This window comes from Phacochoerus africanus, chromosome 1, assembly GCF_016906955.1.
Source record: "Phacochoerus africanus isolate WHEZ1 chromosome 1, ROS_Pafr_v1, whole genome shotgun sequence".
In the NCBI taxonomy this organism is placed as follows: domain Eukaryota; kingdom Metazoa; phylum Chordata; class Mammalia; order Artiodactyla; family Suidae; genus Phacochoerus; species Phacochoerus africanus.
The window spans coordinates 134,951,318-134,973,648 of record NC_062544.1 but is presented as its reverse complement, the minus strand read 5'-3'; the positions used below and the strand labels follow the sequence as shown (position 1 = coordinate 134,973,648).

General features: G+C 43.6%; 1 protein-coding gene across 1 annotated transcript in view; it reads left to right on the top strand.

The window, feature by feature from the left end:
• Positions 1-17,136, top strand: part of PDZRN3 (PDZ domain containing ring finger 3) — a 243,393-nt gene extending 226,257 nt beyond the window's left edge. The window contains exons 5-10 of the mRNA XM_047779248.1: positions 391-478; positions 9,204-9,302; positions 10,625-10,687; positions 12,490-12,591; positions 13,898-14,014; positions 14,700-17,136. Coding sequence (XP_047635204.1) covers positions 391-478; positions 9,204-9,302; positions 10,625-10,687; positions 12,490-12,591; positions 13,898-14,014; positions 14,700-16,265 — 2,035 coding nt within the window. The 3' untranslated portion in view covers positions 16,266-17,136. The remainder of the gene's footprint in view (positions 1-390; positions 479-9,203; positions 9,303-10,624; positions 10,688-12,489; positions 12,592-13,897; positions 14,015-14,699) is intronic.
• Positions 17,137-22,331: the final 5,195 nt, after the last annotated feature.

Sequence of the window (22,331 nt, the reverse complement as noted above, 5' to 3'; positions counted from 1 at the left end):
AAGTTAAGTGCCTGGGTGGGAAGACCAGAGCCCATTGATTGCTGCACTGACCTTTGAGAGCATGAGGATTTGGGTCCCCAGCCAACAATCAGGGTGAAGCTCTCCATCCACATCTGACACCTTTCAGAACCACTGACCCGACCAAGCCTGTTGTAATTCCCAATGCCTCTGCTCCCAGAGGTTCCATTAGCTTGCAACTTGAGCGAAGGTGGTGGAAGTATTACACGGGAGGTCCTGACACTGCCAGGAAACACAACCAGAGAGACATGAACTTAGAGCCTCAGACTCTGAGAACGGCCATCCTGACACTACTGAACCTGGCCATGGGGTCATGATGACAGATACTCAGTACTGGAAGCAGTGCCTTACTGGTCTTCCATCTCTTTGCAGGCATCCCTCAGCCCATGAGTACTATGATCCAAATGACTACATTGGAGGCATCCATCAGGAGATGGACAGGGAGGAGCTGGAGCTGGAGGTAAGAAGAACGTCCATGTCTCATTTTAACAACCATTGTTAAGACTAATAATGGAGTTCCTGTGGTGGCTCAGCAGAAATGAATCTGACTAGCATCCACGAGAACACAAGTTCGATCCCTTGCCTTGCTCAGTGGCTTAAGGATCCGGCATTACCATGAACCGTGGCATAGGTCACAGATGTGGCTCGGGTCCCATGTTGCCGTGGCTGTGGTGCAGGCCAGCAGCTCCAGCTCCAGCTCCAGTTCGATCCATAGCCTGGGAATTTCCATATGCCACAGGTGCAGCCCTAAAAAGACCAAAAAAAAAAAAAAAAAAGACTGATAAGTTCACTATCAGCATAAATTTAGATAGTGGAACCTCATGGAATGTCCTCTTTTTGGGGTTTCTTTTACAAAAACCCCTTCAGTGGGTCTAGGGCTCTTTGGAACATGGCTTTTCAAGAAGAAGGGCTGCTGAATCATATTTATATGCCAAGACTGCTTTTCTGTGACCACTGTGACAAAAGTAGAGGTCTTTAAAAGACTATCCGATGTCTCAGGAGCTGGACTGATGGAGTCAGGGGCAGGCTTCGGAAGTCTGTGGTATTTAGTTCAACTTCACTTTAGAGCAGTGGATTCTTTAGTTGTTAGTTTCTAACACCTTTGAGAATCTGGAAGCTGAGGTCTCTCCCCAAAAGAATGTTCCTGTCTCTAAGGCTTGCATGTGATTTCAGGGATAGGGGTGGGGGAGGTCACTGAGTGCCACAACATCTGCCCAATTTGGACCATTCTGCCGTAGTTATTTTGTTTTATCTGCTTATGACCAGAACCATTGTTTGCTTCCTATTTCCCTTTAACTCAACCCAACTCATTTAAACTAAGTGACTCAGAACAGCTACCGTGGCACTGCTGGAAAATTTATTTTAAAAGAAATGCTGTTATCACTGGCTCAGGCAGCAAATGAACATCAATTGCTATGAAGAGAAGGAAGGCTGCTTTTACATTTGGACTTTTGTTCATGGACACTTAGATGTCACCAGGTGCCGGGGCCAGCTCAGCAGGATGGAGCTGGAGAACGGGTGCTGTGGAACTTAAGGAAAAATAGTTAACATAAAACAAGACACAGAGACATTTGTCTTAAGTAAAGGTGGGAGCCAGGGAACTCAAGGTCCTAGGGACCAAGAGCACCCTGCCTCAAGAAACCACACTGCTTTTATTCTGAGATCAAGTGAGGAGTGGCTATGGGTGGATGATACAGGGTTTGTTTACTATAATATAAGTTCTTTTACTATTTAGAAAGCCACTTAGGTGGTAAAGGGTTAAGCTCTTACTCTGACCTCTAGGCACATAACAGTTCTTAAGCTTAAGTCACTTATGCCTTTAGGTCTTTGCTCTTAAGCTTAAGTCATTTACCAGCACTGTGACTGTTTTTCCAAGAAGGAAGATGGGATAAAATAAGACAAGAAGATGGGATAAAGTAAAGAAGGACAAGATGGAGTTTTCAAGGAAACATGTCTTGCAACATCTCCCCCTTTTTGTTTTTGTGGGAAGACAAAAATAGGTCTTGCAACTTTTTTCATTTCTTCTTGAATTATTCGCTTAGACAGAACACAGTCCAAGTTAAGTCTCAGAGTTCAAGTTTTAAGTCTCACGTGGAACTCCTCGGGCTTCTGCTGTGCATAGACTGACCAACTTCCATGGGTTATTTATGTTAACTGAGCACCATTGCATAAAGTGAACCTGCTGGGTTTGGATAAACAACCCATCTTAAGTTTTGAGGTCAAGACTCAGGTAGGTTCTTCCTGAGGCTCCTGTGGCTTCTCTCCAGGACAGAGTGTCCAGGAGGAACAGTGTCTGTATGCCCAGGAAGGCTCTGTTTCAGAGATGCGTCCCTGGAAGGTAGCCTGGTAAATGTGAGAAGGTTAATGAACAATGGCACTGCCAAGAGCTGAGTTTTCTACAGCAGACCCAGTTTTCTGGGAGACTGCATGGCTGTCACCCCACTCCTTCTCGAGATTTCTTAAATGGGTCAGCAATCTGTCTGTGGTTGGTTCCATCAGCCAGTTTTACTTCCGCCCAGGCTTGTTGTGAGTCAGGGGTCCCATCTCAACACACCGCTCATCATGTCAGTTCAATTAGATCAACGTCCACACCCTTTGAAAAGAACTAGTTTCATGGATATTATACGGGCACGTCCACACCCTTTGAAAAGAACTAGTTTCATGGATATTATACGGGAGGGAACTCTATGAGTGTTTGGGGATATTATGGGAGCAAATGCACAGAGAAAAACAGATGTTCTCTCTGTTAAAGCACACAAAATGATCATATTTAGGTAAGTGTCAAATCCCTGTTATTGTGAAACTGCTTAGCGGTAAAAGGATTACACAAGAGTATGCCCAAGGGTTGAGCCGCCAAATAATTACCCATAAATTTGCAGGTACTGAACACCTGCTCTAGATCTTCCTGTAGGCAATTAATAAAGAAAATAGGCATCTGAAGAAGGCTTTTTTTTTTCTTGCTTTTGTTTTGATTTCCCAGTTGATTCATCAGTAGCATCCTACCTGGGCTGTTAAGCTGCCATCACCTTTGTTGTGTCTGATGACATAATTTTGAGGCCAGAAAGAAAGGAAAGCTACACTTTCAACAGGGAGACTAAAATGATCTCCAGAACTGGTTTCCCACCACAGCCTCCGCAGGTCCCAAGAAAATTGAGATCATCCTAGGGATGATGCAGGCTGCCCCTCCAGGCAACCGATGCATTTTTCTTATTTTAAAGTTTTCTTGAAGAATAGTTAATTTACAAGGTTGTGATCATTTCTGCTGTACAACAAAGTGACCCAGTCATACATATACACACATCCATTCTCTCTCAGAATCTCTTCCCACATAGATTATCACAGAATACTGGGTAGAGTTCTCTGTGCTCTATAGCAGGCATGCATTTTTCTTTAGCCTTTAAGGCACAGCACAAGGGCTCCTCCAGGGAACCCTCCCAGCTCAGCCCTGCCCTAACTGTGTCAGCCACCTTATCACACTCCCAGTTCCATCAGCACTTGACCATTTTTGTCCCACCACCTGCATTAAGGACCTTCCACCTGCTCTTATCTTGGCCTGTGTATCATCCCCCTAGGTCCTAGCATAGCTCAGCATGGCTCAATCTTGTGTCCAATGCTTAGTCTTTGGGCCTCTCTCTGATTAAAGTGGCTGCTGTTGCAACAGCTTGGATCACCAACACGGAATGCCCCCCTGCCTTAATTCTCTTAATTGAACTGTCGTTTCAATTTCATCTAAAATGTCAGGCTTTGCTGTTCATTTTTATCCAGTGGTCCATCTAGACCAGTAAGCAACAGGACACCCGTGGTGCAGGAGCTGTAACCCAGATAATGGTAATACATTATTTATACCAGCTTGATTAATGTCTTCTTCACAGTCTTATCTCCATCATCACAGACTGATATATATTGATAAGCTTTCCTGATGTGCTCAGTGGTTATAGGGCTCTAGCTCTAGCTCAGAGTCAGAATGCATTGTGGAGAATTGACAAACAAACCTGTAAATTTGAGGAGTTGCCATTTCCACTGAACCTCAAAATGCTACCTGTGTTTATAAAATGGTAGAATAGCTGAGAAATTTCTGCTATACAACTAAGTGATTCAGTTATACGAATACCCACATCCATTCTCCTTCAGACTCTTTTCCCATATAGATGATCACAGAATATTGAGTAGAGTACCCTGTGCTATATAGCAGGTCCCCATTGGGACAATCATTCCATATACCACAGTGGGCATATGCCAGTCCCAAACCCCCAGTCCATCCCTTCACCCCCCCACCTGTCCCCTTTAATAACATAAGTTTGTTTTCTATGTCTATGAGTCTGATCTGCAAATGAGTTAATTTGTATCTTTTGTATCCTTTTTTTAGATTCCACATACAAGTGATACAATGTTATTCATCAACTGTCTAATTTTACCTAGTTTGACCATCTCTAGGTTCATCCATGTTGATGCAGATGGCACTATTTCATTCTTATGGCTGAGTAATATTCTGTATCAAGTTTATTTTTCATTTGGATCTTTGGTTTACCTTGGAATCTCAAGTCAGTTCACTCAATTTTAGTGAGCACCTACCATGCACAGTCTATAAAGCTAGATATTTCTTTTACTGCACAATTCATTTACTCAACTTCTGTTACATTAGTATAATCCTTTTGAGCAACCAAGATAAAACCCAAATCTATACAAGTCCCAAGAAAATTTCACCTCTTACACTGTTGTACTTTCAGTGCTTCTGAAAACGTTTCATGGTTCACTCTTTGCTTAACGATTAGCAGCCATGCTCTTCTCTGTGATGTGGAACCATCTCTTGGAAATAGAGTGACCACAGCTAAGTCCTATCGTATGCCTGCTATGTGACACTTTCCCAACTTTTGCTTATATTTCCCAGGAAGATCCAGATAACACAAGGAAATACAGCCAGTGCCATCCTAGCTAACATCAATGTCAAGTACATACCTAGAGTAAACCTGAGAATACCTTACACTTTTTTATTACTGGAAATATGCTTTACCAGCATCAGTTTTTCTATTATCACTCATCCTTTTAAAGCCAGACCATTTCCAGGATAGAAAGCAGTTACCAGAGTACTGCCCTTAAATCAGAAGGACACTCCCTTTCTTGAGTCTGTATGAAACATCATGTGCTAACATTGTGCTTCACAGCTAGTTAGAATTGGGGGTGCAGAAGAGAGCCTGGACATACTTGGACTGGAGACAGCTCCCCCCATGTGCTGCCCTGACACACAGTGTGTGCGCCTTAGCTGGAGCCAGGCTGGGGCTTCTCAACCACAGAAATAATGGAATTTGGCCTCTGCAGGTTTTTAAGCTTTTTTTATTAAGGCATAGTTGATTAACCATGTTGTGCCAATTTCTGCTGTACATCAAAGTGATTTGGTCACACACAAAGTGATTTGAACATATATATATATATTCATTCTTTTTTATTATTTTCCATCATAGTCCATCCCAGGATATTGACTATTGTACCCTGTGCTATACAATAGGACCTTTTTGTCTATCCATTCTAAATGTAATTGTTTGCATCTATGAACTCCAAACTCCCAGTCCATTCCACTCCCTCCCCCTTTGCAACCACAAGTCTATCCTCTATGTCTGTGAGGCTGTTTCTGTTTTGTAGGTAGGTTCATTTGTACCGTATTTGAGATTCCACATATAAGTGATATATTTGTCTTTCTCTTTCTGATTTACGTCACTTAAGTACAAGAACCTCTAGTTGCATCCCTGTTGTTGTATATGGCATTATTTCATTCTTTTTTATGGCTGAGTAGTATTGCATTATGTATATGTAACATATCTTAATCCATTCTTCTGTTGATGGACATTTAGGTTGTTTCCATGTCTTAGCCATTGTGAACAGTGCTGGCATTAACACAGAGGTGCGTGTATCTTTTTGAATTACAGTTTTGTCATGACAGATTGCTGCATCACATGGTAATTCTATATTTAGTTTTCTGAGGTACTTCCATACTGTTTTCCATAGTGGCTGCACCAATTTACATTCCCACCAACAGTGTAGGAAGGTTCTCTTTTCTCCACACCCTCTCCAGCTTGTAATTTGTAGACTTTTTGATGATTGGCCTTTGTTGCTTTTAAGTCAAGTCCAGCCAAAGTGAGAATGTGACTGTCCCCATAATAGCCTCTCCTGGGAAGGTGTGCAATGGGACTTCAAGGCTCTATGCAGTTCTGGGGTCTATATTACTCTACTGTAGTGAGGACACATCATTGTCAGAATATCATTAACTGCATACAGACCTTCTTCACCAGGCAAAAATGTCATATGTTTGACCATAATGTATGGTATGGAACATAAGCCCCAACAATATTTATGGGGAATCTATGACTAATTTGCTAACCACATATATGGTTAATAGCAGCATATTAAAAATATTTAAGTAAGGAATAAAGTAAGATACAGTTCTTAATTATCAGTGATTCAGGTGAAAATATTGTAAAGCAACAAATGTTTTAGGATGTTTTCCATGCCAGCCTGACATTTTATTCCAAGAAAATTTTCTTTCTGGTTCTAAAAGTACTAGATTTTTTTTGAAGAAACTGGAGGATTCAGAAGGGAAAAGTACATGGGGAAAAAAATCACCTTATCAGTAGCAACATGAACTAATGTCTACTTTAATAGCTCATTGGTTCTCCCAACATCTGTCAAACAAAATATTGACCAAAAAGAGCAGAAATACTTTTCAGGTTAGGTTTTGATCAAAATTACCTTGACTATAGCTATTGGGTACTAGGGAAGATAAATGCAATCTTTTTTTATTTTACATTTCAGACCTTAAGCTATCACATTCCTTGTGAGCTTTCTTATTTCCCTACTCGAATATCCCTAGTACCTCATGCTGCTTTCTCCCCCAAGACATCCTTTCCAGTCTTCTCACTTTTCTGGGTTCTTAAATGGAGCCCTCAGCTCTAGGTGGGTATCACAGAGTCTTGCTTCTCAGACTCTCAAGTGGTGAAAGACTAGGGGACCGAGTTGGCTGGTAGTTTTAATTGTAATGTGTCACTGACCAGTATGTAATTCTTCCATGTGTGACTGTGCAGCTCATCTCTGGCCACTTCAGTTCAACAATACCTCACTTGGTCTATACCTTGGTCAGTGGGAGAAGTCTGCTCTTCTCATCCTTGGCTGTTGTGACAGTGTCTATGTGCTGTAAAAGTTTCTAAACACTCCCCTCAGTTCCTGCCCTGACCTCGTTATGACCTTGAAGTCTACTCTGAGTAGTAGTAGGATGAAGTTCTGTGGGGCCGTGATATCTTTTGACTTTCTTTGAGAGAGTTACCTCAGTGGCCAATCATTCAGAGAAACTATAGCCAGTATTATCCTTTTCATTCTGGTAAAAGTCATAGCACAACATTTATTATCTTTCTCATTTTTCTTCTTACGACCTCTCCAGTTATCCTTCTCTCTGCTCTGGATGCACATGAACCTATTCCAGAAAACAAACAGAGCAAGTCCTCCCTTTGGACCATACCCACATGACATCTTCGTCTGTTTCTCAGAGCAAAGAAATTTCTATTCAACTCAACTAAATTATCAGAAATTAATAGGATTTCATTTAAGGAAAATATGCCAGATTGCTATAGCTATAATTAGGAAGTCATTGAATTAATTAACATATCAGTGTTCAGAAAACAAAATTATCTTATAGGGGGGTGGGAGGCATGAGAATTCTTTGCACTCGGCTCCAAACAACTGCTGTGACTTCAGGCAAGTAACCTACCCTGCACACATACCAGTTATACTACCATTTTTGGGGGACTCTCTCTGGGCAGACCTCATCTCAGTGACATGTAACCCTGTGCAAGTAGCAGGATGACGTGTACTAGTGAAGAGACAGGCTTAGATGGAGTAACAAGCCCCTGAAACCCCAAGGTGAAGCTGCTCGAAAGAGCTAGAGTTGGCATCTGCACTCAGGTCTGCCTGTCTTCACCAACACCTTATAAGCCACACATCAGCCAGAAAGGATACTGTAAATATCCGCCAGATCATAGCAGTCCTCACTTAAAAGTTTTCCAAGGCTTCCCATAAGTTGAAATAAAAGCCATGTTCAATTCCCTCATTTTTCCTTGCTCGCCGCACGTTGGCTCTACTGGCCCCAGGGCCTTTGCACCTCCTACTCTTCTGTCTAGAAAGTGTCCATGGTATTAGGCACCCAGGGGAGGGCGTCAGAAAGTGTCTGCTATATAACAGCTTTGAGCTTCATTACAAAAACTGTTGTGTCCTCAGCACCTGCCAATAAGAGCCAGGAAAGAGAAGATGGTCCCAGAGTCAGACCCCATCTCAGAGCCCCACCTGGTTGGCAAGCAGATAACAACACCAGACCAGGGGAACTGCCTGAGAACTTATTAGCAGGCATCCCTTCAAACAGTAGCTTGAAGGCCTGGAGTTTCCCACCGCAGTCTTCCATGGGTGGCTGGCAGTGTGGGTGATGTGGCCTGTGAACATGTTTAGAGAATCGCACAGCCCCCTCCCCAGGCTCCAACAATTTTCAAAGTTCTGACTTCATTCTGAGGTGCAGACTAATTGGCAAATACAGCAGCATTCCCCATGCTCATGTGTCTCGCATTTGGACTCGCTTTGCCTTTATCTTATTTAATTTGCTGTAATAGCGGCTGAAACTAATTTCTCGACTGTAAATATCACAGCTGTTGTGGAAAGCATTAATTACGTGCTATCACGTTACCCTCCTCCTTGGATCAATTTATGTGTAATCTGTTTGCAAGTTCTATTACTGTGCATATGAGGGAACACGACGTGAAATAATCTAACCAAACACATTTGAAACATTTGCACTGAAATGGCTGGATGGTCCGGGGTTGGAAAATATACTTTTTGTGGCAGACATTGAAAGAACACTTTTTCAAAGCCCTATCCCAGAAGTCTCAACGCTGAGTGAAATATGGCTAATTTTTCTTTGGGGGATCAATAAAATAACTATTTTCAAAATGACTTTATATTGACTGAAAGGTCAGAAATGCCCTGGGCATTGATCCCGTGTCCATAATCACTTTTGGTTTAGTAAGTTAACTTCCCTGCGCAGCTGAATGCAAAGAAATCCAGGTCCTCATTGAAAACAGTGTTTTTCAAGCATCTGACGTCCTCGCAGCTTCTCTGCTGGCTGGGCTCACTGGAAATGCCCTTTCTTTGTCTAGGAAGTGGATCTCTACAGAATGAACAGCCAGGACAAGCTGGGCCTCACCGTGTGCTACCGGACAGATGACGAAGATGATATTGGGATTTATATAAGCGAGGTATCAAGGCTCATTTTTTATAACTATCATATCAAGACAAAGAGGGTTTTTGTGTTTTGTTTTGTTTTTTTTCCTTCCTTTTATGTGTTAACCAGCCTTAACTCTGGCTAATTGAAATGTCTTTGGAAAGACACAAATGTCTTTGTCCCTTTTACCACAGTCCATGGAGTTGCATATCTTCGTAGAGCGTAAGTTCCCATGTCAGCACATAACGCAAAATTACCCTCCCGAAGTCTGCCAATTGGCCATAAAACGGAGCCATTGACATGGTTTCGTGTGTTCACCCCTGAGGGGACAGCAGATTCACATTTCCCATCTCGTGTCCACAGAATGGGATGGTGGAGGAAAGCACTTACACTTTTTCAAGTATTTCTGTATCTGTTTCTCTTTTTGCTTTTGGCGAGTGTATATAGTTGGAGCCATATAAGTTCGAATGCAACTTCATAGTGCATAGATGGAAGCTATTTTGATCTTTCCAGAGAAGACAATTCGAAGTCACAGTTCCAGTGTGGATTCCTTACCACATGCCCCTATCTTTGCAAGCATAGCAATCCAATTTTGTCAGGAAATGAACTCTGTCTCTATGGGAGGAGCCAAGGGATGTGTCTCCTAGGCTTCATAATTATCCCTTTGGTTATACTTGCTCCACCAAGCTTAAGTTCATCCATCATTACTGCATTTGGGGGTATCTCTCCCAAGTTCAAGCCCACTTCTCTCAATTATATTTTTTTAATTTTATTGAAGTATAGTTGATTTACAATGTTATGTTAATTTCTGCTGCACAGCAAGGTGACTCAGTTATACATACATTCTTTTTCAATTCTCTTCCATTACTGTTTATCACAGCATATTGAATATAGCTCCCTGTGCTATCCAGTAGGATCTTGTGGTTTATCCACTATCTTTAATTTTTAAAGTTATTCTCCAAAGTTTAATGTACATATTTGGTAAAACAATTAAGAGACAGTTGCTAGTTAGTGTAATGAAGGGTACCCTTTAACCTATACTCCATCACACGTCTGATTTTCCTTCCTGTGCATGGAACAAAAGTTGGCTGTGCGTCTCCACCCACTCAGGTCGGTGGGGTCTGTGCACGCTCTTGTGTAGCACGGTTGGCACACAGGGACCTGGGAACATAGTCTGGAAAGGGCTTGGCACCAGATGAGTCCATGTTTGTCTCTCCTTGCACAATACTGAGTCTTGTTTATTTCCGCGCATGACTATGTGTTAGAAGTGAAGCGGATGCTGGGAGGCACCAGTATTTATTTTTGTGCATGTCTGAGTCACTCCCTCAGTGCTGAGATGTCTGCTCTGCGTTTCAGATCGACCCCAACAGCATCGCGGCCAAGGATGGGCGCATCCGGGAAGGAGACCGAATTATCCAGGTAGGTCAGCTTCCAGACAGCTCCTCTGGCCATCACTGAAGAACAAACTGGTTCTAGAAATAGATTTAGGGTTGAAAATGCAGAAGTCCGTGAACAGGGTTCACAAAATCAAATATGTGGTGAAGTTAATTCATGTTATACTAATGACAGAAGCACAAACTGAAAAATACCAGGTAGCAGGAAGTGGTGAGGCCTGAGACAAACTGGAGAGAGGATGCCTGGTCTAAGAAGACAGCCACCCCAGCACCTTACAGGATCTATACCAGCTAACCTCACTTCCTTTCATTCTCTTTGGGCCAAAGATAACATATCACTGGGCCAAATCAGTCTGCAATTTATAAACCATAATCTCATTTTAGCTTTCTCTGAAAGATAAATTTCAGACTGATCACTTCACATTAAAGAAGTCTCTTACACTTTAGGACTCCACTTTTAAGTACTATATGGAATGGCTTTTTTTCTTCTTCTTTGGCTGCCCTGAGGCATATGGAGTTCCCAAGCCAGGGATCTGAGCTGCAGTTGTAACCTATGCTGCAGCTGTGGCAGCGCTGGTTCCTTTAACCCACTGTGCTGGGTGGGAATCAAACCAATGTCCTGGTGCTCCAGAGAGGCTGCCAATCCTGCTGCACCACAGTGGGAACTCCTGGAATAGCTTTTAAGAGTAGGTTCTTTATCTGTCACCCTATGCTCTTTGGAGTCAAAATGAGACCATTGTCTCTTTAAGCTACAGTCTTTTCTGATCTCACAAAAATTGAGATTCTTTGGTTCTTGGCTAGAAGGCTTAGCTTAGCTTCTACCTCTGCTCATTCCTACCTTCTCATTTCTAATCCACTGTGTTTATACATATCATTACAGAGCTCACTGTGAGTAATTTTCATTTTCTGTTTCCTCTGCTTACTAGACACCTCCCCAGACTTCAGCCCTAACCTTCATATCTGAAGGGGCTGAATCCTCAGCAGTACTTGCTGTAGATTTCCACTAGCACCTCCCCATGGGCATGGGAGTACTGAGTTCCTTACATAGCCCTCCTTAACTCCATTTTGTCATAGAAACCCTACTCCCCTTGGTAACAAGATCAATCACCCAATCAGTAGTAGCATCACCCCCTTTGCTGCCTCTTGCTTCACTGGTATCAAGAGTCAGATGGATAGAAGGCTCACCTTGCAGCTCAGTGAGACCACTGCTGCATCCTCTGGAGCTGAGAACCCCAGGCCAGCAGAGCTCGAAGTTGCCAGAACAGGAGCCAAAAATCCTGCAAGAAAGTTACCAGGTGTGATAGTGAGAGAGTCCCCCCCTCTTGACCTTCTTTCTCACCCAAAGAAGTCACAGTGTCAAAATGGGGACATGAAACACCTGTATAATTGCAGAATGTTCGCATCAGACCCACTGTTCTTTTTTCTCCCATATTATTTGAAAATATCTGTAGTAATGCTTCAGCATATTCTATTTATATTCCTGCCTGAGTGTATTTAATTATGTCTCATTAAATTGATGAGATGTTTTCCCTCTTCACAACATTGTGATTTTTCTCAGCGCTGCCTTCAGAAGCCCTAGCCACTTCTGTTCACATAGCCTCGTCTTGTGAACTAACTCATGGAAGCTGCCTGGTAGACCAGAGGGACTGCATCAGTCTGAGCAAGGCCTTTCCTTCTAAAAAGCAGCATTCCTTTCAAGCTACATGGAAGTTCTATGTCCCATCTGTAAGTGGGTGACTGAGGCAGGCCTGAAACAGTAGAGAATGATTTTGCACAACCTCATTGTGCCACGGTCTTCCACTTCACCTTTTTCTTTTTTCTTTTAAGATTAATGGGATAGAGGTACAGAACCGTGAAGAGGCTGTGGCTCTTCTAACCAGTGAAGAAAACAAGAACTTTTCCTTGCTAATTGCAAGGCCCGAACTCCAGGTGAGTCTGCTTCCTACATGGGAAGGTGCATCTGTAGTTCTAAAAGCAATAGTAGAGTCCCTGGCCCTGCAGAATACTGCCTAAGTATTGAATCTGGACTTGAAGGTACACTGTACCCTGGGAAGGTAATCTGACATGCTGTAATTTCAAATCTCTTTTTTGTTTTGACCTTTTAAGGGTGGCACTGACATCTACCTGGCATTTACACTGCAGGCCCCACAGGTTCATTAATGCAGGGATCGTAATGAAGAGAGAAAGAAACATAATGGCATGGAGAACAGCCAGGGTCATGCCCATCAACATGTTCACCCTCCCAAGACCTGACCAGTGCATGTACTGGTCTCATTTACAATTGCAGATAGATGATGTATATAGCGGGATGACTACAGTTAGGCACACGGTATTGACTATTGGAAATTTGCTAGGAGTAAATTTCAGTGTTCTCATCACAACAAAAATACTGTGAGGAGATGATATGTTGATTGACCATAGTAATCCTTTCACTTGTATATACACATCAAATCATCATGATGTACATCTTATGCATAATACAGTTTTTACTTTGAGAAAAAGTCTGCTAATGTTTCTTTGATTTTTTTAAAGGGCCACGTATGGAATGTGAGTGGCTTTGGGAACCATATATGGTCTCTGGTGCAGTGGCTAGCCTCTTGCCATTGTAGTGTGGAAGTGGCCACAGACAATACATAAACAAATGGGCATGGCTGTGTTCCAATTAAACTTAAAAAAAAAAATGGGCCACATGCCAGATTTAACCCATAGGCAGTAGACCTCAGACCCCTGAATAGTTTGCTCTTTTATGAGCAAGAGAGTTATTAAAAGAGATTAAAGTGATAGGCCTTGCCCAAGACTGACAGCTAGTTAGTAGACCTACATTTTCTTGTGTGAAAGAACTCTCCCTACAAGTTCATTTTCTTTGGGACCTAGTGAGTTGTGTGTGGGCAGGCAAGCAGGAGAGGGAGCTGGGCTAAGGCTCCCTGACCGCTGCTCAGTGGCCTTCCTCACTGAAAGTAGTAAACTGGGGTGAAAGCATTTCACCCTGCAAAAATCAAACAGCAGCTGAGAGATTTCCCCAATGTGTGGTGTAGGGTGGGGGCTGTCTTTGCTGTGAGGTTGGGGTAGCTCTCTGTCCTAGATCACAACAGCAGGCAGACTGCATCTCCATGACTCCCAGAGGGAGCCCTAGAAATGTTCTCTCCAGGGGTAATGGCCTTTCTTAAAAGATAATATAAAATGAAAGCAAAAGGAACCTCTTCTGAAACATGTGTGGGCTGCTGCCTCTCTCTAGCTGGATGAGGGTTGGATGGATGATGATAGAAACGACTTTCTGGATGACCTGCACATGGACATGCTGGAGGAGCAGCACCATCAGGCCATGCAGTTCACGGCCAGCGTGCTGCAGCAGGTAACAGACACACACACACAAACACAACCCCTACCCCCCACCATCCCCCACCCCCATCCTACTTCCGGCCTGCCCCTCCCCCTAGGGGGAGCATCCTGGTAAGATCTACTCCTTGCCTCCCCCTTCTTCCTGCCCCACAACCCCTCTGCCTGGAAGATGGCAGGGAAAGAGTGCTTTTCGGTTTGCCCGTGATTGAAATGCAAGCGGATGCTCTCCCCCGGGGTGCTGCTTGGCTTATAGAGTGGAGAGGTAATGCCGAGATACCCCTGATCTTCTGATGCTTGTTTAATAAACACATGCCAGTATTAACGCAGAGCAGACAAAGTCGGGTTTTCAAAAGTAAAGCATTTCCCTTCCCCCCTACACTATGTCACTTACCACCATGGTCAGAAGTATCAGAACTACTACTCCAGAGCTTTATGAGCTAAAGGAGGTCCTCTGTGTCTCCTGCTTCCCATGCACCCAGTCCTCGAATAGCTAGAATCATTCATGAAGGTATATATGCATTTGCCAGACAGGGAAACTGGTGATAAAAACGAGGATAAGTGACTCACCTGAGTTAGGGCGCCTAGAGAGGTTCGCTGGTAGCGCATTCCCAGGCCCTGGTCCTACAGGGAAAGTCATAACTGGGAACTGCACCTCTGGCTTCCCTCACTGTGACTATTGTTTGTTTTCTGTTGTGCAGAAGAAGCAAGAAGAAGACGGCGGAACCACAGACACAGCCACCATCCTGTCCAACCAGCACGAAAAGGACAGTGGTGTGGGCCGGACGGATGAGAGCACGCGCAATGATGAGAGCTCGGAGCAGGAGAACAACGGCGACGACGCCCCTGTGTCCTCCCCACCGCTGGCGGGGCAGAGGAAGCTCACATGCAGCCAAGACACCCTGGGCAGCGGCGACCTGCCCTTCAGCAATGAGTCCTTCATTTCCGCAGACTGCGCTGACGCCGACTACCTGGGCATCCCGGTGGACGAATGCGAGCGCTTCCGGGAGCTGCTGGAGCTCAAGTGCCAGGTGAAGAGCGCCAGCCCCTATAGCCTATACTACCCCAGCAGCCCCCTGGACGCCAGCAAGAGCGACCCCGAGAGCGTGGACAAGGAGCTGGAGTTGCTCAACGAGGAGCTGCGCAGTATCGAGCTGGAGTGCCTCAGCATCGTGCGCGCGCACAAGATGCAGCAACTCAAGGAGCAGTACCGTGAGTCCTGGATGCTGCACAACAGCGGCTTCCGCAACTATAACACCAGCGTGGATGTGCGCCGGCACGAGCTCTCGGACATCACCGAGCTTCCAGAGAAGTCCGACAAGGACAGCTCGAGTGCCTACAACACCGGAGAGAGCTGCCGGAGCACCCCGCTCACCCTAGAGATGTCCCCGGACAACTCCCTGAGGAGAGCAGCCGAGGGCATCGGCTGTCCCGGGAGCGAAGGCGCCGCTGGGGCCACAGAAGCTTACGGGCCGTCCTCAAAGAATCTGCTCTCCATCACAGAAGATCCCGAAGTGGGCCCCCCTGACTACAGCCCCTCTCCTAAAGAGCTTGACCCCAGCCAGACCCTGGAGAACAAGGAGAGGAAACCCAGCGACGACAGCAGCAGCCCCATCCCTGGCCAGAAGCTGGGTGGCTCCTACCTGTCGCCCTACCCCCACTCCCCCTACAAGCACGCCCACATCCCAGCGCATGCGCAGCACTACCAGAGCTACATGCAGCTGATCCAGCAGAAGTCGGCTGTAGAGTACGCACAGAGCCAGATGAGCCTGGTGAGCATGTGCAAGGACCTGAACTCCGCCAACCAGTTGGAGCCGAGGATGGAATGGAAAGTGAAGATCCGGAGCGACGGGACACGTTACATCACCAAGCGGCCGGTGCGGGACCGTCTGCTGCGGGAGCGGGCACTCAAGATCCGGGAGGAGCGCAGCGGCATGACCACGGACGACGATGCAGTGAGCGAGATGAAGATGGGGCGGTACTGGAGCAAGGAGGAGAGGAAGCAGCATGTGGTGAAGGCCAAGGAGCAGAGGCGCAGGCGCGAGTTCATGATGCAGAGCCGGCTCGACTGCCTGAAGGAGCAGCAAGGGGCTGACGACCGGAAGGAGATGAACATCCTCGAACTCAGCCACAAAAAGATGATGAAGAAGAGGAATAAAAAGATATTTGATAACTGGATGACAATCCAAGAACTCTTAACCCATGGCACGAAATCTCCAGATGGCACTAGAGTATACAATTCGTTCCTATCGGTGACTACTGTATAATTTCCACTTCTGCATTATGTACAGAAAGGAGAACACTACCATTGGGGTAGAAATTCCTGCCTCGTTCAATGTGGCAAGTTTTTGTATATAAGATAAATACCGTCATCGTGTTTATAGTCGAAATTGGCGAGCCCTACAACTCTGGGTGTCCTAGCTCTATTTTAAGTGGAGAAAAACCACCCATATAACGATCTATCTTGGAAGGCAATATTAACAGAGCTCTTTTCAAATAGCAGTGGTACTTTTTTACTTGTTATCTTTTACATAAAGTGTTTAAATTTCAAAAAGATCTTTTATTAAGCATACTTTCACAGAATTTGTTTAAACCTATATTCATATTAAAAAAAAAAGTTAAACACGCTTTTTTTTTCCTGCCGAAACCACAGATATGACTGCCAGTATGTATTTTTAATGGAACTCTATTTTATAATGTTACTTTGCTGAATGTGTTTGTTTCATATGGGTGACCGTTAATATATTATTTAGGTCAGAGCTTCAACTCAAAACTACCAAACTCTTTGGTAACAATTCAATACACATAACGATACCAGCGGTGTTTAGATTTGGGATAATATTTAAACATTTTTCTGGTCAAAGTTCCCAAGAGAGTGTAAAGGTTTTAACAGAAAGCAAAATATAATGCAGATTTGTGGAAGTTTAAAGCATGTTTGCAAATATTGCAGCCGTTGGAAGACTTTGCATGTACAGGAAAGTTGTGGATGGAGATGGTTTGTGGAATTTTAAGTGCTTATTGTAGTAAACCTTTGCTTTGTAGGTTCGAAGGGACGGACTTTTACGAGAAGATTTACAAAATCATGATTAGTTACAAACATTAAGTAAAATGAAGTTAAATAAATTATTTTCTATTTGATATCTTTTGAAGTGATTCCTCATTTTGCACTGGTGCCTATAAAATAAAAGCCTTTTGCTGTGTTTATTTTTTTTTTTTTAACCTTCATTGTGTTACCTGCTGCTTTGGAACAATCTGAGTCTTTCAGATCCTCCAGTGCCTTCATTCTGCCTGAAATCCAAAAGTAGCTCTAAAACCAAGATCTGTCGGGAAAAAAAGGAATCAAATGCATCATTTAATCTTGAATTTTGACTGTCTTGCAGAAAGCCTTAGCTTGGCCCAATATCCCATAAACTAAAATGGGAATTTCCACTGTGGCACAATGGGTTAAGATCCCACACTGTCCTTGTCATGGCTTGGATTTGATACCCAGCCCTGAGCGGTGGGTTAAAAATTGACCATTATTGCTACTGAGGCCTAGGTTGTAACTGGGGCTCTTGGACTTGATCCCTGGCCTAGGAACACCCATATGCCATGAGTGCAGCCAAAAATATAATAATTGAAAAAATAAAATAACCGTGAGCAAGTTTGTCAACCAAGGTTGTGTAGTCAATGAAACCTCTTTGGTTTATTGCAACCATTGCTACGTATTTGTTAGTAATACCTACCATCTCTGAGTAGCTAAACCTAAATGCATCTGCAAATTCCACAATAGTCTCATAAAATAACAAGGGTCACCAAAGTGGGTGGGCTTCAAAACTGTTACCTTTCAGACTCCAATAACACACAGGATCCTAAATAATAAATCTAGTACAAACTGTTCCCTGGTTATAGTGATCACACAAATTTCAGCTGTAATAACTACTAAAAAGACACACATACATACACAACTGAGTGAATGAATGAATGAACAGAAAGGGTATCATTTTTCCTTTGCCGCAATGCCAGGCAGCTGGTTTTCTCACAGAAATTTTGATTGAAATGGCCAGATATTGGCATCTCAGACATGGATTCCTCCCACACACTCTGGTCTAACCCACATTCCTCTCTTGAGGCCAATTAGTAGTCATAATTCCAATAGCACAACTTAATGAAGATTAAGACACTGTTGTATTTATTCGTCACTATGAAGAGATCTGTTCATTACCTCTTCCAGACCAAGCATTGAAAAGATAATTACATCTGCTACATTAGTTTTGCCAAAGATGGACTATTAGCACCACAGTTTTCCCAGAGAGCTCCAACCTAAACGGTTGAGTGACATCAGAGTCAAGCTAAAGGGTTTCTGATTAGGGCACCCTGTGTGCCTCTGGATTTAGGGGGGTCAGCCTATGCCCATATGAGAATGTGGAGGGAAATGAAAAATGACAAACATTCAAATCCAATTCCAGATCCTTGTTTTTTATATCACCTTTTCATATGGTTACACTTGTTCATAATTTGCAATGTAATACATTTCCCAAACCAACACTGGCAAACCGACTCCTAAAAGGAATTGGAAAAGACCTGAGAAATAGTCACTTTGTCAATGAGCAGGAAATTCAAGGAGACGAAGGGGGCTCATTAATAAGCAAATGGATTAGAATGCAGAACCCAACACCTGTTCCCTCAGCCCTGCTCACCATGTCCACAGGGGAGAGGTCACTGCCACATGTGCTGTTAACTCAGATGCATTCAGTCCTGTGCCCTCAACCAAAACATAAACACACTTCACCAGCGGATGCCCTGGAGTGAACATCAGCCAGGAGACGTGTATCTGCCATTTTTCACTGAGTCTGAGCTCCTATGTACCTCCAAGCACAGGCATTTCTGAGCCAGTGGGCGAGGTAAAGGATTTTTTCGGGTCAGGGCGACAAGAGACGATTTACAACTTCTGCTCTCCCAGACGTGAAACCCTGGTTCCTGTGTAAACAGAACGTCCCCTGTAGCCAACAGACCTTTCAGCCACCACAACCGCTTATACTTTTTTATTTCCTTGGCCCTTCAAGAATCTGATGGAAGCCATCAATTCTCTCCACAGAAAAATATATGTATAATAACACAAATAAACTGCATATAAGTTTGGAGGATTTATGTGCCCCCAAAGTCCATTAATTCCTCCTCTAAAGGTGCAAAAATCCCAAGTTTAGACTAACTGAATGCAACAGCTCTATATTTTTCAAACTATTTATTTGTCATTTATTTATTTGACATGCGGCATATGGAGGTTCCGAGGCTGGGGGTCAAATCGGAGCTGTAGCTACCGGCCTACACCACAGTCAGAGCAACACAGGATCTGAGCTGAGTCTGGGACCTACATCACAGCTCACGACAATGCTGGATCCTTAACCCACTGAGCAAGGCCAGGGACCGAACCCACGTCCTCATGGATGCTAGTCAGGTTCGTTAACCAATGAGCCACAATGGGAACTCCTCTTATTTTTACTGGATAGCACCAATTCGGAGACCAGCATACATGTATATGCAAAGCATGTGACCTCATGATCTCACCAATTCATGGGGCAGTTCTGCCAGGCCAATGGCCTTGTCAACAGCTGAGATGCAGATTAAGAACCTTGTCCAGATGAAGACAGAGATGTGATTTGAGTTTGCATCCACCTGAGGCCAAACCCTTTCCCTTTCACCACTCCACTTCCATGGGCTTCTCAAGAAGGAAGTCAATGTCTGTTCCAGTTATATTAGTCTTTTAACCTAGTCACAATTACAATTTAAAAAGAAAAAATTATTTCAAAGAGACAGACATTTCACCCAGTTCCCTTTGAGTTTTAAAGGACAGAACATTCTAACTCTACTGGCAAAAACATAGGACAATGTCTAAAAATAGAGGACTCAGAGCCACAAATGAAGCTTTTCATTCTTTAAATGAAAAGAGGAGACACCCCCAAAAGCAAGAATCACAAATATGATGAGGCAGGACTGACTGTACATTGCCTAGGGAACACGACTTGGAGAACTAAGTAGGATTATAAACTAAAATATGAAAATTAACAAAATAATTAGCAACCTGAAGCCTCAGAATTAGGTTATAGGTTACTTGGTAGCAAAACTGCCCAAATCCAAGGAAGCAAAGACAATTCTGCCAGAAGCAACTCAACCCCCACTTTTAGTTCTGTTTCCCCATTGTTTTAAGCACATTAGAATTTCTGCGAAGCATCAACTAATTAAAAAGAAATCACTAAAACGGAGATAAGATGCAAGAATTCTCATGGCAAATGCTATACTTGATTTTGATTAAATGAGAATTCCCTAAAGCAGTTAGAAAACAAAGTGTGGTTCTTTGGTTTCATTCAATGGGTTTTCCTGCTTAAATGATCCATTTTCTTTTAGCTTCCAGTTTCAACTAATCCTGAAAGGGCATAGTCTATGGAGGCATGTGATTTGTCCTAACGTGGTTTTGCCTTTCAAGGGCAGAACACTGACCTCCATGTGCTCTGCATCTTTTTAAAATGAAAAATGAGAAATTAATGATCCTTGCTTGAATGGGGCTATTTCCAAGTTAAACTTGCTTACCAATTCAATGATTCTCATCACAGTCCTCAAAAGCCAAAAGAAACTCCCTCGACATCAGAGTCTTAAAAAATATGTATCAGGATTAAGTTGACTCGTGTTCATCCCTCCTCTCTTTAGCTGCAACCCCAGACTTTGTGGGTTCGATTCAGCAGTTTCAGCTCTGAGGAATCATTCTCTCTCTGGGAGCTGTGTCAGAGGCCAGCACGGATTTGTTCAGCCAGGAGTGTTTGTGCCTGCTGTGTTTAGCACCATAATGAGTTGCCGTAGAGTTTACAGTCTGGTGGGAAAGAAATACTTTTAAAAAATATCAACCAGATTAGAGTAGGGGGTGGACAAAAGAGCTGGTGCCACAGATTTCAAGGAGAGTCTCGAGCTGAGAGCCAATTGGTGGATGGGAGTTAACTACACAGAGACAGGGGTAATGTTACAGGCAGAGGGCACAGCATATGGGAAGGCCCTGAGGTGGGAGAGACAGGGTTCATTTAAAACAAACAGAAAAGACAGCCAGAGTGGCTTGAGCTCATAAAGCAATAGAAGAATAAGAGGCAGGAAGGAGCCAAATTCTTGACCATAAACCTGCATTCAATATGGCGGATGTTTAAGGGTATGTGGTAAGAATAGCAAGAATAAGAGGTGTGTGGTAAGAGTAAGAGGCAGGAGGAGCCAAATGGCTCCTTGTGGTAAGAGTAAGAGGCAGGGAGAAGCCAAATACTTGACCATAAGCTCACATTCAATATGGCCAACGTTTATTGAACACCTACTATATGCTAGAAACTACCTACTAAGTGCTAGGAACTATGCTCAATATTTTACATGTACTGACTTGCTTAACCATCAACAGCCTATGAGATGGGGGTGGGTTTATTATCCTTATTTTGCAGATAAGTAAACAAAGATGACTTAGGGAAGCAACTCCCACACAGTGAAAGAGCTGTACAGGCTGAGAGGTGAAGTGAAACCTGTTCTCTCCGCCCACACTTACTGTGCTAGGAAGTCACGTCTCCATGACAGGGGCTCATGGATTTGCACTCTGGGAGAAGTTCCTAACTACTGCCTGTGTCTTAGCTCAGGCTGCCATAACAAAATACCATGGACTGGGTGGCTTAAACAATAGTAATTTGTTTCTCACAGCTCTGGAGCCTGGAAGTCTAAGATCACAGTGCCAGCATGGTAGGGCTGTAATGACAACTCTCTTTCTGGCTTGAAGATAGCCACCTTCTTGTTGTGTCCTCATGTGGCAGGGAGAGAGAAGAAACTCTGGTCTCTTCTTTGCTAACCCATCATGGGTGCTCCACCCTCATGACCTCATCTAAACCTAATCACCCCCCAGTTGTCCCACCTCCAAATACCATCACACTGGAAAGTTAGGGCTTCAACATAGGAATTTGGGGGGCACAAAGCATTTAGTTGTTAAAAGCCTGGATAACCTATTACCCATTTCATGCTCTTTTTCCAACTCGAGGATAAAGCTGTTTATAACTGTTACTTTCCGTTTCTATGACATTGCAGATGAGAAACTTTACAAGCTTAGAATTGTCTTCTGCAAAGTGCAAGTTGACCTCTGGCTAGAACCCATTTCTCTAGTCAAGACTCCATTTTCTATCACCCAATATCAGGTGGAGCTTAGGAAAAAAGTGAGATTCCTCCCCTATTACTTTCCAGCTAAAGCTTTTCCTACCAGTTTTCACCACCATCCAGAGGACCAGTACCTCATATGATGAAACGGTCCCATCAAATACATAATGAAGAAGGCAATTTTGTTTTAG